Below are 18,464 nucleotides of genomic sequence, written 5' to 3'. Positions count from 1 at the left end.
GAAAAAACTGGAAAGGTCATCTTGCTTGGAACACAAGATGAAGATTTGCTCAGCTTTGTGAGAAGACGACAATGCCGGCTGAGCCACCTGAAAGCATGTGCTGAACTTTAAGTGGAGACAAAGCAAACTACTAAGAAGTCTCCTGAATCACAAACAAATTTTTACAAAGGGTCAAAGACTCGTAATATTCCAAATTTTAAAAAGTACAAAACTCTTGATTAAGAATCATAAAGCCATGTTCCTGGATGCCCCATAATTACTTTGTCAAGGGCTATACCAGGGGTCGGCAACCTTTCAGAAGTTGTGTGCCGAGTCTTCATTTATTCACTCTAATTTAAGGTTTTGCGTGCCAGTAATACATTTTAACATTTTTGGAAGGTCTCTCAGTCTATAATATATAACTAAACCATTGTTGTATGTAAAGTAAATAAGGTTTTTAAAATGTTTAAGAAGCTTCATTTAAAATTAAATTAAAATGCAGAGCCCCCCGGACCGGTGGCCAGGACCCAGGCAGTGTGAGTGCCACTGAAAATCAGCTCGTGTGCCGCCTTCGGCACGTGTGCCATAGGTTGCCTACCCCTGGGCTATACAAACCTAGTTAATAATTAATCAGGGGCAGGCAAAATTAAGCTTTGGGGGAAGTAACTGTAAGTTCACTCTGCCCAATAAGAAGAGCACACAGCCACCTCACATGCTTATAACCTCAAAGTGGGCAAACTATTTGCTGATTAATTTTTAGAGCCCCTTTGATAAAACTTGTAAATTTTTTCTCAACACTTTGAAAACTAAAAGGGGAGTGGAAAAAAAATATTTTTACTATTGCGCTGTGCTCTGGAATTGCTTCAATACTACATGCAATCTCAACCACCCGTGCTAATGGACTATCACCAGAACATCTATCTAAGGCCTTGGCTACACTTACAAATTTGCAGCGCTGCAGCAGGGTGTGAAAACACACCCTCTCCAGCGCTGCAAATTGCGGCGCTACAAAGCGCCAGTGTAGTCAAAGCCCGCGGCTCCCAGCGCTGTCCGTTATTCCCCACAGGGAGGTGGAGTACGGACAGCGCTGGGAGAGCTTTCTCCCAGCGCTGGCGCTTTGACTACACTTAGCGCTTCAAAGCGCTGCCGCGGCAGCGCTTTGAAGCGTAAGTGTAGCCAAGCCCTAAGTTAATTCTCAGAGCCCTACAAAGACGTAATAAGAATATGTCACTATTAGATGGAAGAAAGGTTACACAAAGGTTGTTGCTCACTACATGAAAAAAGTTAATGAAAATGCAGAAGGCCAAGGACAACTCATGCCTACATAACTGTATGCGGGGGGAAGTGAGAAAGGAAAGTAATCCCAGTTATTCAAGTCCCAGAAACCTTACATTCTATCCAGGGCTTAATAATAATAAAAAAAATGGATAAATTATTATTTTTATCTGAGAGTCACAAATGTTTTTATGAGAATCACAGAAAATTCTAAGCCGGAGCTGTGCCTGTGCTCTCCATGCGACATTTGCAAAACACAGCTTTCCTCTGGTTTTACACTTGACATTTCCCTGACATTTTCCCTGTAACCCCCTTGGCCATTCCTCAATCCCAATTCTTTTGCAAATTTACCATAAAATTAAAGACTTACACTGTATGTTGCTAGAATTGAATATTGCACTAGAAAGCTATTATCAAAACACTGGTCTGATATATGTCAGTGAAGCCTGAAGTCCACATTAGACAGATTAAATATCTATATACTTGAATATCTGACCTTCAGCTAATTCCACAGATTTGACATCGCACTGAGCTACACAAGAGGTAAGAAACCTCTCCAAACACTTGAAGTATCCTCCTCAAGCTCTTCTAGCATGAAAGCAAGCTCTCGAGAACAAGAACTCAACAAGTACCACAAGTAAAACCAAGCATTAAATTTTTGGAAAATAACCAATGCTAGTCAGTATCACATTATCAAGTAGATTTCTGAAGCCTGAAGCACCAACCACTTAAATCTCTTTGGAAACATTTTGGGAGTGTCACAAAGTTTAAAAATTATTTGATTTATGTATTCAACTTTGAAAGACAGATTGGCAGCATTTCTAATTATTTATGTGTTGTAGTTTTTTGTTTGTTTGTTTTATTCCTCAATAATCCTTTTATATTACCTGGTAAAAACACAGACACGGACTTTGTTGCCCTTTCATCAGCAAATGTCAGCAGAAGATGTACTAGGAATTAAAATATGTACAACCGTAAAATTGGGGATGAAAACCTGCCACAAAAACATCTGAAGTTTCCAATTATATTTTTATAGTAGCTTTTTGGAGAGGGGTGGTGGTTTGGTGTGGGAGATGATCAGAGTAAATTTGTGTTCCAGTGGCAATAAAAACACATATATAAAGATTTCCTGAGGAAAAGGCCTGAAATAATGAAGCACAGGCATAATATTGATCTGGAGGTTCCTGCTGTGAAACGGCTAGCCCGCTGGGACCAGGCTTCTATCACAGCGTGTTCTTTTTCACTATGTGTACAACCTGCTTTCACGTAAAGCAAGGAAAATCCCATTTACACTTTCCAGCCAGAGAATGTTTGTTGCAAGGTAAATTAACTGTAGAGCTGTCAATCCCAATTCTTCCTAATCAGAACTGTAATTTTTATACCTCTCCAGATGCCAGAGTCTACACTTCTACCACTGGGAACAAAAAAGGCAAATACATTTAGCAGTAATATTTATAAATTTGCACTACACTACTTTCACTCAAACTAGGGTTTTTGCCTTACTGTACATATACTGTGTATTGTATTAATCTTTTCCTCCAAAAAATAAGGGGGGGGGCAGGAAGGGGGGTCATTCTAGTTTAAAAAGAGGATATCAAAAGGCACAACAGGGACTAAACTAACAGTGAAAACTTTTGCGTTCCATTCCCAGACCTTTCACCCACTTGCCCATGTGGCCTCGGAGAAGTGACTTAACCTCTTTGTGCCTCAGTAGATCTATCCATAAGATGAGGATACCTAATCTGCCAGTATAGTGCATCCTTTCGAGATTTTTTTATTTTAAAAGGAACAGAATAAACTACATTTCTTAGATGGGGTTGATTTATTTCTTAACTCTGGTTTCTTCACTTTGCCGTTTTTATCTTTTATACCAACAAAACGCCCGATGGTCCAAATTAAAAAATGCATTTCTACTAAATTGTATACCTTTGTTGCACACTAACCTCCCCTGAAAAGCACTATTAATTATCCCACGGACTAGAAATTTCATAGCATGAAACTCCAACAAAACAACCGTCTTCTCTAAAACACTGCAATTATCCCTGTGCCAAAACAAACTCGCAAGCCGAGAAGGAGCTTGCACTGCCCACCGCTCACTAGGCGATACAAGCAACATTTTTGGGAAGTTACAATACTCTTATCAGGTTATGGCATCTTGTTACAGCACAAAGAAAAATAGTAAATATAAGCTTGTTTAATTTTACCCATTTTCTCAGACTATAAATCACCACTACAGTAATTAACTACAGACTGGCCTGAACAGTTCTGCAGCCATTCCAACCTACTAATTAAATATGCTCTCACAGCCTTATAATAAAAATTCTGGGAAACCTTTGTCTAACGAGCATGCTTTTCAGGACGGGAGGGAAAGGCGGAAGAAAATTCATTCAGAACAGTTTAATCAACAACAAATGCTAACGAAATGCCTAAACACACAGTTCCTTTCGGTTCAGATTTTGCAAGTCTTGCCCTATTTACTCAAAAAGTGACCCTGTTGCAGGGACACACCAACAGGGCCTTTTTTAAATTGGTTTTCTACCATCCTGCTCATCCATTTAATAAGAGGGCATATCTGTGAGAAAGTCAGCATCCCAATCAATACAGAGTCCAGGTCCTCTGTAAAGAGTGGTTATTTTCAGGTTCAGAAAACAATCCTAATAAGGCAGGATTCAATCTACATGTGCTAGATTTACAAATTACTTCAAATTGAATTTTCTTGTTAAAAACCTAGGCTTTTTAAACATGTTTTGCTGTTGCTGACATGGCTTGTTTCCACTGCATTTCAGGGTCCCTAAAAAGCAAAAAAAAAAATTAAAAGAAAACACATGCAGTTGCCATTTATAATAAATCCAAATGATCTGATTCAGCATCTCCAGCTCCAAACAAGTCCTTCCCTCTCTGTTCGTGGCTGCATACTTCAAACATTCAATATTTCTAGAGGACAAAACACACACTGAATAGAAATGAGAGACACACAGGAGATCCAGGCACCTGGTTCACTCCACCCACCCTGCTAAATCCGTAGAACTGGATCCCCAGTTGGTGTCAACTGGTGACATGCCCCTGAACTCCAGGACGCTATGTTGAATAGCACCAGCAGACTAGTAGGTCCTTCAAGAGTAGGGTGACCAGAGGTCCCATTTTTAAAAGGGACAGTCCCCTTTTTTGGGACTTCTTCTTATATAGGCACACACACACCCCACCCCGTGTCCCGTTTTTTCACAGTTGCTATCTGGTAACCCTATTCAAGATTGTTTAAATCTTTTGGGCTCTGCGTAAATAGGAGCAGATTCCAACCATTTTTAAAAATACATCATGTTATTGTCTTTGCATGTTTAGTGATTTTAATAGAAGTGATCTCCAAGCCACTTTTCCCTTCCCTCCACCAACACAGCTAGGTTGATACAAAAAGGTCCGTTTTCATTAAAAATATTTTGTCCTCAGCAGCCATCTGCTTAACCATCAGCTTCACATGCCTCAACTGTTGCCTTCTTCACTTTCAACAGCATTCAATCTCACACACACCGGGGCAGGAAGTTTTCCATGTTTGTCTTGTGCAGTGTTGTAGAGACACTGATACGCCTATATAAACATTTTTTTTTCATATCAAGTCACTCTTCTACACCCAACTATATTACCACACAAGAAGAATTGTGGAGACAGCATATGCCCAAGTGAAGTCAGTAGATCTGCACTTGCTCATGCCAATGGCAAAGTTATCGTCAAGGTCTCATTTACCATGCAATCTTCAACAGACGCGCTGCAATGTCATTTGCAGTGGCACGGTTCCTTTTTTGTTTTATAATCGTAAACAGTCCATCCCTCTCACTTACCTACCATAATTTACTCTCTTACAAGGTCTTCCATAGCAGTCTAGACACTCACTCAGCTTTCATGTCCTCCCATTCCTCCTGGACAGCACACGGGCTGGTTTTCAGCTAAGCCATTTCCCTTTAAGAACAGGTGAAACTGGCCAACTGATGATAAAGAAAAGGCTAGAAAAAGCAAGCTCAAGCGTGAATTGTTTGTGACAGCTAAACCCAAAGTTCCCCAAACCTGCCCACCCCCAAATCCTATTTGTTTTATCAGTGAGGGAGCATCTAAGGTTGAATTGTTAAGACTCAACAATGGAGAGCGCCAAATATTTATGGGCTAAATTCTGCCCAAGAAGGCATGTGCACAACTCCTATTGGTTTCAATGGGAATTCCACATACTTACGAGAGGGAAGAATTTAGCCAGAAGTTAGCAAAAGCAGGTCTCTCCATGTAAGGAGTTCTGCAAAACCACAGGAAGGATCATGTATTAACTGCATAACCTTGTGACGGAAGGGCACATAATTCGCCACCTCCCTTCAAGAGGCTCTGCCATTGCAAGCTGAGATGTATAATGCCTAAATTGGTCTCTAATGATTTTTGGTACTTCCATCCCTTTGCATGGGAAAACTTCCCTGCTTGATTTGTTTTTATAAAATATACCTTAAATATACTAGTTTCAGAGTAGCAGCCGTGTTAGTCTGTATCCGCAAAAAGAACAGGTGTACTTGTGGCACCTTAAAGACTAACAAATTTATTTTAACATGAGCTTTCGTGAGCTCATGCTAAAATAAATTTGTTAGTCTTTAAGGTGCCACAAGTACTCCTGTTCTTTTTTTTAAATATACTAGTTGAGTTTGTTCAGCAAGCCACACACAGAGAGGAGACAGTGACTGGGACACACTAACCTTCCAAGTGGCTTTAAGAGTTGCATATTTTCAGTTTATGCAAATACATAAAGGCCAAGCAGTTGAGACCATGGACCTCCATGATGACTCCTCAACTAAAGGAGCATTAAGCCAAAACATAAGGATTTTTTTTGACAGATCTTAAACTGGAGTGCCTTGAGATTGAAAGTTGAGAGAGAACTGGTTAATTCACAACGCTGGATTCCTGGGCTAGTATGCAGCTATCAAGATTATTCAGGAGAACTAGAGTTTCGCAATTCATGATTCTCCAAGATTCAGTATTTCTTGGGCTTACCAGCAGACTAGAATGACCACCTGATAAAACTTCCATACACTTAAGGTGCATGTGAAACTGCTGTTAACCTATGTTAGCATGAGTTTTAGGTAACTAGACAGATGGAAACCAAAAAGAGACCTGCCAAAAAACTCAGGTCACATGTGCAGACTATCTGCATTGAGTTTGTTATTCACTGTGTTGGAGTCCACAGAGTTTCGGTCATTTCTGCTATAAGCAAAGGCCTTGGTGACAAGATGTGCAGCTGCTCCCAGTATATGTCTCATCTCACATGGTGGTAAAATGCCCATATGTTAGCCTGGATACTTCAGAAGATGAAACCTGTCAGAGGGCATAAACGGAAATGAGCGAACAGAGTAAAGTCCAGGAACGAAGCCTTATGTACCACCAGTACCAGTGCTATGTTGCTGCTTCTCTGCAGGGTTGCTGCGTGAGCTAGAGCAAGTCATGAACACCCAGAGTCTCCGTTATCAGGGTAAAATTGGACTGAGACTTAACCTACTTCTCAGGGGTGCCAGGAGGCTAAATTAATTAGTGCTCATAAAGCACATTGAGATCCACCAATGAAAGACACTATAAAAGTGAAATGCATGATCACAAAGGGTCTGCTAGAAAGCTATCAGCTGCTGTTTCACCAGGAAACAAAAATTCAGCTAATTGAAAGAAGGCGGGAAGACTCCATCCACCTATTCACAGAGTCTCTGCTGCGAAAGGTAAGGTGAAGAAAGTACGGCTTTCTACTGAAATCTCTCTTCCGCCATTGACAAAGTACTGCATGCTTTATTGTTCTTCTGAGCCATGGAAGAAACAGACAGCTGATTCTCTAAGTTGATAAGATACATTAAGCTCTCTGGTGCTGTTTACCAGGGCCAGGCATTCTCTCACTAACTGTTTAATGAAGCAAGTGTAGCAGGAAGTTTCTGTAACACTTGGAAGTGTCTCAAATTAAGCAAGACCTGCTGCATTAGAAAAGCACTGTCTCCTGAGATCCTCTACAGCAGAGGTTAGTGGCAGGAGCCAAGCTCTGGATCTCCTGAGGCCTTTTAACACCTTATCCACCTTGACAGTTGGTGACAAAATGCCATGACTTGGCAGGGGGTGAGGAATCATGAGTCATTTCAAATGGTGTTACAAAGGCAAGCTTTGTCCCGGCTGATTCATATGTCAATCCCATATACTCACTGCTGTCTACAGTGATCATGCAAAGAAAAAAAAATCTTTAGAACAAAGAACGTGCTCATAAGACATGGCCCCAAGTGCTTTTACCTCTGCACTTTGGAAGAAGGAATCAGCTGAGAAGGATGCCAACAGCCTCCATATCCTCACCAAGACACCTTCTGCTTCAGTTAGTTTTCTCCAAAAAGCCCAATGCTAGAGCCCTTCACACACACAAGGAACCCTGTCTTTGAGAGGCCCAGGGCTCACCATCAAGGGTTTTTTTCCCCTGCTGGAGACAGAATATAAACCCTTTTACCCAGGGCATTCAGGACAACTGTCCATCTGTAGTTCTGGGCCTAGGAAGAAGTCACCTGAAATTTCAGCCCACGGGTTGCATCTGCTTGATTGAAGGAGATACAATGAACATCTGGACTAGTACAAAAGAGAACCGTTGGTTTGTTTTGAACAAAACAGAATGACAAACTGATCTGCGCACTGGAAGGCTTAACAATGCTTTACCTGATTTCAGTGTTGGACAAATCACAAATGAATGTGGCGCTCCCTTGAAAATGTCACCAGTGTGTTTACATGATGCTATCCTTTAACATCGACTGTAAATTTGCCATTGTTTAACCCATCCCTCACAACAGCTGCTGGCAACTATCCAAACACTCCTATTCGAGAAGGCAACACCACTTTCTGTGATTCTGCTGCCAGAAGGACGTGCATGCAGCACAGCTAGCACCCTTCAGCTCAGACCAAAACTGAGTGCACACAGAGACAACAGTAGGCCCAACACTGCAACAGTGTGAGAGCTGTAAAGGGAATGAGCTAGGGCTCCCCTGTGTCAGGGCAGTTAAAAGTAGGAGTGTGCACTAGATAGACCAGCCGGGGGCCTACAGAACAGACAAAGAAGTCACAGAAACTTTGCACTGAAGCTTTTCAAAAAAAGTTGGACATTTTCTCCAGCTTACATATCAAAATGTCGGCGTTACTCTGCCTCTTTAAAACACAGAACTGCTACCCAGTCTCTCTCCTCCCTCCACCTCCAACATTGTTCCCATGCAAGTTATATCAAAGGAAGCAAAGGCCTGTTCCTTTGTTTGTGAGCAAGAAAGAAGAGGAAACAGAAACTGACTTCTGCTCAATGACATAATTAAACAGAAGCCAGCCTTCTGAAAGAACTAAATGTTCCCACACCACATTTACCCATTGATTTGATATCCTTTAACGGAAGCTCTAAATAAGGACAGAGGTACTTAATACTTGCTCCCTACTATACAGCTGGAGGGAGCAAGGGTAAGCAATTAAATGAAGGTAAGACTACATACAGCATTTCCATTGTTCTATCTATCACCATTATGGCATGCAATGGGAATGTCAATGTTTATCATCTTCATCTACAAAAAAAACATAAAAAGAAGAATACAAACTCATCAGAAAGTACTGTAGACCTCATGGCTTTATTGGGAGGAAAAAATGCAGTAAAAAGACTTGAAGATATTTCAACTCCTAGGCTCAGCTTTTTAAACGGTATTTAGGTGTTCTCCATACATTGCTGGAAGGCTAAGTAACACAGGAGTCAGAGTCTCATTTTTAAAGATGACTTAGGCCCTTCAGAGATCACTTTTGAAAATGAGTATCAGGCTCCTAAGTCACTTAGGCCTTGCAGTGCTGAGTGGTGAAACACCTCAATAGCTTTAAAACCCTGGGCCCTAGTTTCTAGTCTTTTTTACATCCTTGCATAATTCTGTACAGATCTCTCTCCAGATTAGGAGTTCATTGCTAGTGTCTTCAAACAATCAAGTAGGATAAACAGGAAGCTCCCTTTTAAACAATCGAACATGTATACTTCCTTTGTTTTTCCTTCAGAAAGGACAGTGGTTCTCTTCTAGATGGATAGCTGGCAAATTAGAGAGTCCTCTTCCTTTGCTGCCCTGCCTTGTTACAATTAACAAAAATAATAAAAAGTTCCAAGTTTCTTGCTCTTTATTAATTATTAGAACTTTGGTTCACACACATAGCTGTGGCATTTCCTTTTCTGCTCTCCACCCTATGCTATCCTAACCCTAGCATCACTTCTCCCACTTCCACATGAGGACCTGATCTTCAACAATTATTCTTAGGATTCCTTTCTATTACCTCTTCAGTGATTTGATCTCCTTGAGCCTTATGGTGGTATTGTGACAATGTAAATACGGCACCATCTTTTTCAACAGCTCTATCTTCGATGTGGATTCAGAGTCAGAACTGCTAACTTCAAGGAAACCACCACCACCTTTTTGTACTGTTTTGACCTCTGATTTGCACTAAGAAGCTAACACAGGCAAAAGGGAGTGAAATTGAAGAGATGGAGAGGGTCTCACTAAACTGGGTGACTAGATGACAAAATGGCAGATGAAATTCAGTATTGATAAATGCAAAGTAATGCACACTGAGGAAAAAACAATCCCAACTGTACATACAAAATGACGGGGTCTAATTTAGCTGCTCCCACTCAAGAAAGATCTTGGAGCGACTGTGGATAGCTCCCTGGAAACATCCGCTCAATGTGCAGTGCCACTCAAAGAGCTTACAATGTTAGGAACCATTAGGAAAGGGATAGATAAAAATGAAAATATCAGAATGCCACTACATAACTCCATGGTACGTCCACACCTTGAATACTGCATGCAGTTCTGGTCACCCCGTCTCAAAAAAATATACTGCATTGGAAAAGGTACAGAGAAGGGCAACAATAATTATTAGGGGGATGGAACAGCTTCCATGTGAGGAGAGATTAAAGAGCCCAGGACTGTACAGCTATGCAAAGAGATGACTATGGGGGTGGGGTATGACAGAGGTCTATAAAATCATGCCTGTATGTGGAAAATGTGAATGAAGAAGTGTTATTTACTCCTTCACATAACACAAGAACTAGGGTCAGCCGATGAAATTAATAGGCAGCTCGTTTAAAACAAACCAAAGGAAGGACTTCTTCACACAAGGCACAATCAAGCTGTGGAATTTGTTGCCATGGGACGTTGTGAATGCCAAAAGTTTAACAGGGGTTCAAAAAAGAATTTAAGTTCCTGGAGAACAGGTCCATCAATGGCTATTAGCCAAGATGGTCAGGGATGAAACTGCATGCTCAAGTGTCCCTAAACCGCCGACTGCCTGAAGCTGGGACTGATAACAGGGATAGATCACACAAAATTGCCCTGTTTTGTTCATTTCCTCTGAAGTATCTGGCACCAGCTACCACTGGAAAACATGATACTGGGCTAAATGGAGCATTGGTCTGACTGAGTACGGCTGGTCTTACATTCTTATGAAAAAGGTTTAAAAAACAAAACAAAACAAAAACACATTCCAAAGCCAGCAAAGGCAATGAGGCTGCACAGGAATCACCAAGGACATAATCTGAAGACAATTAAGTGGTTTCACAGAAGACGTAAATTTGGCCCTACAGAACCATTATTATTGGTGGTAATACCTTAGAAGGAACAAACCAAGCCTGACTTGCTGATTCAGACTAAATTATGCAGACCTAAAAGCTGGGGATTTTTATTTTATTTATTTAAATTAAACTGACTATTTCCTACAAAAATACTGAGAGAAACAGAGCCCTACAATGCTATTTGTAAAGGGTTTTAGGCGGGGGGGGGGGAGTAGAACTGCACGGCAAGATGTCTAAATTTCTCATCTTAGTTGACCTATCAAGATATTCAAAATACTGAGGGATTCAGCTTCCCCAGTGGAGATCCCAGCTGCAATGCTCTATAGGCTTTTCCAACCCTCTTTCGTACAGAAACTTCTCTCACATTCTGGTATTGACCATCATTACTTTAACTCAAGCCAATTTGGGAACTTCTCCTCCCAGTGATTATTGCTTGTAATTAACTCCTACGATAGGCTGGGCTCATAGCCTTCTGAAGTTTACAGGATAAACTTAAAAAGCCTACAGTGCAATTGTGGTGATTTGAGTAAACTATGAGCTTGTTTGCCCTATTTGTAAAAGTGCAAAGAGACCAAGTTCTGCCGTTTGTTTTTGTCTATGCCTGCTATCAGAAGAGATAAACAGTGCCACAACAGATAAGAACGAGACTGCAAACAGAGACAAGCACAACTTCAATGCAAGCCAGCATATCAATTCTCTCATTGACTATTTAAAACTTCAGACTATATTACAAACACTGACTTATTAATAGAAAAAAATTCCTTAACATATATTAGCTACACTTGGTAGAAGATCATGGAGGGTGGGAGGGAAAGGAGACAAACATAATACCAAAAGAGATTCCAGTCTGTAGCCTGAGTCTTGTAAACACTTACAGATGTGTATAATTTTACTCACATGAGCAATCCCATTGAACTCACAATGGGACTCCTCATGCAAGTCAAGTAAGGCCTACGTCTAAGGGTACACTGCAGATGGAAGCAAGCCTGGGCAGACAGACTTGCGGTAGCAAGGGCTTGTAAGACAGCACAATAAGAATAGCTGTGTGGACATTGGGACACTGGCGGAGTATCGAGCTCAAGCCTAACCTGCCCCGTGGGTCCAAGCTCAGTGGCTAGCCCATGCCTCCGCTGGTGCTGCAATAAACACAGCAATTTTTAGCACGGTGGCACAATCCCAGCCAACACAAGTCTCTCTATCAAGGCTGGGAGGCTTGCTACCAGCTTCAGTGTAGACATGACATACACCATGTGTTTGCAGGATAGTGCCTTTGTTTATCTCCCCTCCAACGGCCCCGCACAGGGTCCTTGTGGGCTTCAAGTAGTTTAAAATGGAATTTTTCTTTGTCCGCTATTATGGTACAGCTGTAAAATTGACCAACTGGTCCCCAACGTTCCATTAGCTCAGACTCTCATCTTTTCACTGCCAGTGGAATGCATTCCACGCACAGCATTCCACTTGCAAGGATGATAACAGGGTCCCAAGACTGCTAAAAAAAAGGTTGGCAGTTAGTCCATTTTACCATTATGCCATGGGGAGAAGTGTGAAAAGGGGTGGGGGTGGGGGGAAAGCTTACACAGACATTTAAAAGGAGGGTGGATTATAGCTCCCCTTTAACAACCGGATTTAAAATACAACCTGAAGTGACCTCCCATTGTTGTTGTCCATTCAGCAGCAGTAACAGCACAGCTCTGTTTCTCTACCCGATTCCTCTTCCCTTGTGAGCATTGAGAATACAATATTTCTTGTATGCCTGAGTTCTCCATGACTAATTTTTAAATCATAAATTATGTACATAACTGATAATTACATAAAAATGAGAGCGCAACCTATGAAATAAATAGTCAGCCGGTTTAAAACAAACCAAAGAAAGGACTTCTTTATACAATGGACATTCAACCTGTGGAATTCGGCATGCTGTAGGATGGAAACTCCCTTATTGGCTGTCACTGAAGATTTTAATCAGCACAACAAGCAAGCAGTCAATGTCACTATTGTGATCCTGCAAGTATGGAAACAGAAATCATGATACTATGGACTATTTGTGGCTCATCTAGAAGTGGTTCTGTCAATACAGAGCTACAGGGAAAGAGATGCAACTTATTTTTCCCCTTCCCAGAGGAGTTAGTTAAGATGAGGTTTTGTTTGAAATGTTTGTCTAGTTATACATTACAGACCAAACATCTTTAAAGATAATTATACTAATTATTAATAGTACTGTACCAGCAGTCTTTGACAATAACCGTACTCCTCAATAATAATGCAAAAAAATCAGGAGGAATTCTCTCTCTTTAGAAAGTAGCTTTTTAAAAATAAGGGCTGATGAAGCCCAGGTTTTCTAACATTCCTATCAAGTGGATTTTACCCACAAGAATAGGTATCCCATATTATTTAACGTAGAGAAAATTTCAGACAGTTACGTAAAGTCTTAATAAAGACCTTCAGTGGTGAAACTTATTTATACAAGACTCTGGAGGCTCTCAAAATGCAAATACTGATGGAAAACTTCGGGCCTTGTCCAAAGCCCATTGAAAGCAATGGGGTGCTTTGGTCCTGAGCACAAGTACCTTCCCACAGCCACCACCTGCAAACTGAACATTATAAGAAATGAACATTCAGACAGATTTGTTGTAGAACAGTTCTCATCTCAAGCAGTGTTTGAGGAATGCACTTGCGCTCAGGAACCCAGCAACACTACTGATTGAACTAGTTATCCTGCCAAAGCCAGCTGCTGCAAAGGAGCTATTCTTGCCTCCAGTTTTATTGAACCACTTATCACCCTTGAATCACGATTTTTCTTTCAAACATGAAAAATTAAATATTCACTATGGAAACAGCTAAACAGTTGCCCATGGAGTTACATGAAATACTCCTGATTAGAGAAGACACTAACTTCAGTGGTACCCAATAGTACTAAAACAAAGCTTATATGAAAAGGCAGAATTAAACCTTAAAAAAACTGAGCTATTTATTTTAGGAAGAGGCACACGTAAAAAAAGTTGCATTTGAATTTGGCAATCTATTCAACTCTTACTTTTCTGGCAGTGGTTGGTGGTCCAGCAGCGGTAGTTGTACTCATTGTTAATGGAGGTCTTCTCACACAATGGCTTCTCTTCCATCGTCCCTGGACACAAGTCCCCGCACTCCTTTGGAGGTTTATTCCCAACTATGTAGTTGTTGGACACTGCATCTAGTATCAGAGACCAGTCCACCGTGGAGAGGTAACACAGGTCAGAGTTTTTCTCGATCCGGATGGCCCCACGGGTGATGTTCCTCAGATTGTAAAGCCCAATTTCTTTGAGGTTAGTCATCTCAAAGATAACCAGGGCATAGTTGTAGAAGAGGTTCCTCCCGCGAATGACTGTGAGGTTGGGAAAGAGATCGCTGAGGCTCTCTAAGCCTGCCACGCGGAACAGCAGCAAGTAGTCGGTGATAACTGTGAGCTTTGGGAAGCGGAAGTTGCGGTAGTCCTCTGCCTTGGAGATCAGCAGAATCTGGAGGAAACCCTCAATTACCGTGCAGTTCTCTAAGCGCTTCAGCTCATGGATATCATTGCGAATGTCGACATTTGGCCCACAAACTGAAAACACAAGGAAAAAAAAAGAAATCCTTAATCAACTTCAAACAAGTTTTTAAGCTTTAAAACAAAATTAAGGCAAATTAAATTGAAACAGCTCTGAGTGAACATTTGGTTTGCCATAAAATTTTAACTCCACAATTAAGCTGTAATTTTAAAATAATAATAAGCACATAATTTGGGCCTACTATTGAATATGCCGCTTTCATTTTATCTCATTTAACTGATCAATGTTAATACTACATGCAAAAGAAGAGCACTAGAAGCACACCCATCTTCTGCCGTGGGTACAAACTGATGCTTTCTTACTGCTGCTGCAAGCAAGCCTGGATTTTACCATGGAATAAGAACAGAACGCATAGTGCTTCAATTACTTCAACAAAACAGGTCATAACTTTTAGGGGTGATCTTTTCAATGGTGATGGGCTGGGATTTCAATCATATGATTCCCAGTGAGTTTAATGAGAGGACTACACCGAAAAAAATTATAAATAAAACTTTAATCCTTAGGTTACTAATTTAAAGCTGAGAAGAAACTAAAGCATTGGAGAACACAGTATATTTGGCTTCAACCCTCTAAATCCGCAAACCATTCACAACACCAAAACCTACTCTACTTTCCCAGGTTCTCAAGCCAACTTGGTCCCCACACCAGAACATAGGAGCTTACAAAAGATCTGTAACATTACAAATATACACAATGCTACTCAGCACTTCCTGTTCTGCAAGCATTAGGAAAAGAAAGTGCTCTGACTTGTTTCTAATTCATGGAGTTCCTGTTTGCATGCACTCCAGTGAACCCAAGTTTCACTAATTCTGGCACAAACCCAGAGTGGAGTTCCTGAAGCCCTAAGAAAAACAGGATAAACAACAGACTTATTTACAAGAATACTTATTTGAGTCATAATGAGGAATTTCCCTTGAAAACACTAGATTGAACCCAATGTATTCTCATGAAGTCAGCTGTCAACAGGACAGGAAAAAAACAAAATATGGAGAAACAGCTTCAGAACCAATTTAAGTTGTCCGACTTTTCACATCTGGAGAGAAAATGCATACAAAAGGAAAAAAACTTAACAGAAGAAGCCCTCTATTATGTCAATGCCACAATAATCACTCAAAATAGACGGGAAAGATTGTATTAATAAATACAAGAATTAACTACATAAGCAGCTCTCTATAAATATAAAACAAAGATGCATGGTCTTCTCTAGGGAACAAGAAACCACCTAAAACCCACAAAGCACAGGGATGAGAGCCCAAGAGTCAGCTGTTCTTGAACTCACTGACAACATTGATCTTTGAGGTATTTGGTGGAAGAAATGGAAAAAGGATGCTCTAATACAGACAATAGAAATAAGGCATTGTGAGCTAAAGGAAGAGGAGGAAGTAAAATGGCAGTTTGTTTAAAGCAAGCTTACCAAGGGATCTAGTTGGATGGGGAGGCTATTTGTCTTGTTTTGTGCATATTAAACTTAATTATTTTACCACCAACTTTCCCTGAGAAGAGAATTTGGTCTAAACACAAGCAAAGGAGCCAGTAACTCAAATTCTAATACCAACAAAAACTGTCCAGAGCTTCACAAATTGCTTTAGCAACAGAAAGCAGTCCTGTTGCCCCCAAACATCTAGCTAAGACTATTGCCGCAAGTTAACAAAGGATCTGAAACCTGAACATGCTTAAATCATAGCAGCTTTAAAATCTAGCGTACCAGTGAGAGACACTTGGACTTTTGGAGCAGCAGAACATCTTGAGACAGGCACCTTCTATCTTAGTACACACTACAATACTGTGACTAAAGCCAAACTATTGCCCTGCCGAGCGCAAGTGTCATGGTATTAGCTGACGGAAGAAAAGGTGGGCAAGACGAGCAGCAAAGGTTGATGAAGCTGGCATTACCCACATTCAGAAGCCCGACTACAAGAGTTAAAGAAATCCAATCCATAAAACCTATGATGATAGCTGTAAAGGGCAGGGAGAAATCGGTCAGAGGAATTCTAGGATGTCTGAGCATGGAAATGAATCAAGGTTTCTAGCACTATCTGTCGTTCAGGATTTGGATGAGCAGACAGACTGGCACCTACAATTGCCAGCTTAGAAAGGTCTCTCCAGGCAAACATTAAAATCGTGTGAAATGGAACAACTGCAATTAGAGCAGTAGAGAAAGACTTAGCTTTGGGTCTGATCCTGAATTTCAGTCTTGGGGTATGTCTACACTGGAAACATCACAGCAATGTCGGAGGAACGCTCCCACGTCACCGCTCTTAGGCTATGGCTACACTTAGCGCTGCACAGCGCTGCCGCGGGAGCGCTCCCACGGCAGCGCTTTGAAGCGCGAGTGTGGTCAGAGCGCTAGCGCTGGGAGAAAGCTCTCCCAGCGCTGTCCGTACTCCACCTCCCTATGGGGATTAACGTACAGCGCTGGGGCTCTGATCACACTGGCGCTTTGCAGCGCCGCAACTTGCAGCGCTGGAGGGGGTGTTTTTTCACACCCTGCTGCAGCGCTGCAAATCTGCAAGTGTAGCCATGGCCTTGGAAACTGAAATTCCCCAGTATAAGGGAAGGCAGAGGGAGAATGAACTCAACTGAGTCTTCAATTCTCTGCTCCTTCACAATCCTGCTATATTGGTTTTTAATCATACATCTCAATGATTAGGCTATCATGCTTACTGGTCATTCTTCTACAAGTCTCTCCCCACATCCCTCAGCTCCATTTTTAATCTAGCCCCCTTTTTCCTTTCACTGCGATTCCCGTCTCTGAGATCTGCTCTTCATCTATTCTCTCTGCTTGGTTAAGCCCCATCAAGTCTCTACCAGAGAACCCAAACACCATTCCTCTCCTCCTGAACTTGTGAGGGAAAGCCACAACACAGCACAACAAAAGATCAATAGCATGGTCTTACAATGCAGTTTATGAAACTTCCTTTTAAAGAAAACCAAAACAAAAAGACAGGGTAGGCCTGATCCCAGAGTGTCTGTTCTGACAAAATGGGAATACTGTCATAATGCGAACACAGGTTGTTCCTTTTCTGGAAAGAGACACAAAAAAGAGCAGAGAGGTACAAATGCAATGTTTTTCTAACTAAATCAGTTTATTTTTTGTCTCCACCTGCTGACAGGAGAAAGTACCCTACAGTTCCTATTAAGGTACAGGAAATGGAGCAGAATTTATTCTTAGTGCAATAAAATTTTAGAAAGCTTGACTGCTCCAAGATCTTCATTTTGTTAAAGAAATAAAATGTGTACTTAAGTTGACCTTTTGTAGGCCAAGTTCCAGGGTGAGGGGGTTTAAAAAAACAGCTGAGTTATAAGAGGAATGACAGCAACTCTTATTAAAGCCTTATAAGATCTGTGCACGTGTATATGTTTCGAGACTGGCCTTAAAGAGTCACTGTTTTTAGTTTTATGTTTGCCCCTGCTTGAAAGTTACTTAATTTTAGATACTTAATGTTTTTATACATCAGTAAGGGATTAGGACTTTCTGGCAACAATATAAACTCATTTGCCTCGATTATGAAACACCATCTTCCTAATAAGAAAAACGATGGAGTCCAGTGGGTTTCAATGTTGGAGCAATTGCTAACATGTGAATGTGCAACTGACATTTCTTAATGTAAGAACTGGCTTCTTTTAGTTTATCTATTAAATTATATATTTTGTAGAACTAATAATGAAGATAATGAAAAACACAGAGCAGCAAACATGAAACAGGGAAAACCCCTTGTTTCATATTACACCTGGCAAATTCTTCCTTTCTGGTAAAGGGGAAATGTCTCCAAGTTCATGGGATAAATGAAAAAAGACCTTTTTATTTAAGTTTGGCCACTGTTTTGCTTTGCTGTCTCATTTCTTTTAGAAGTTCACATTGTCCATGAAAGTCAGTTACTACATAATGCATCATCTTTTCCTCACTTTTGTTCACTGTCCTGAAATGGATTATATGAAAAACAAATTAATCTGAGATCAAAGACTACTACAGTTTCAATCTGGCCATGTTGTGTTTTCTTTGGACCACACTT

General features: G+C 40.9%; 1 protein-coding gene across 3 annotated transcripts in view; it reads right to left on the bottom strand.

Annotated features, from left to right (window-relative positions):
* Positions 1–18,464, bottom strand: part of IGF1R (insulin like growth factor 1 receptor) — a 266,306-nt gene that overhangs the window by 218,330 nt on the left and 29,512 nt on the right. For 2 of the 3 annotated variants that reach the window (XM_044979704.1, XM_044979705.1), the window contains exon 2: positions 13,902–14,447. The exons of the other annotated variant lie outside the window; for it this stretch is intronic. In XM_044979704.1, coding sequence (XP_044835639.1) covers positions 13,902–14,447 — 546 coding nt within the window. The remainder of the gene's footprint in view (positions 1–13,901; positions 14,448–18,464) is intronic. 3 annotated transcript variants of the gene reach the window in all.

The sequence above is a fragment of the Mauremys mutica genome, chromosome 11, assembly GCF_020497125.1.
Source record: "Mauremys mutica isolate MM-2020 ecotype Southern chromosome 11, ASM2049712v1, whole genome shotgun sequence".
In the NCBI taxonomy this organism is placed as follows: Eukaryota; Metazoa; Chordata; order Testudines; family Geoemydidae; genus Mauremys; species Mauremys mutica.
Note: the sequence above shows the minus strand (reverse complement) of the source record. Positions and strands in the feature narration are given on the sequence as shown.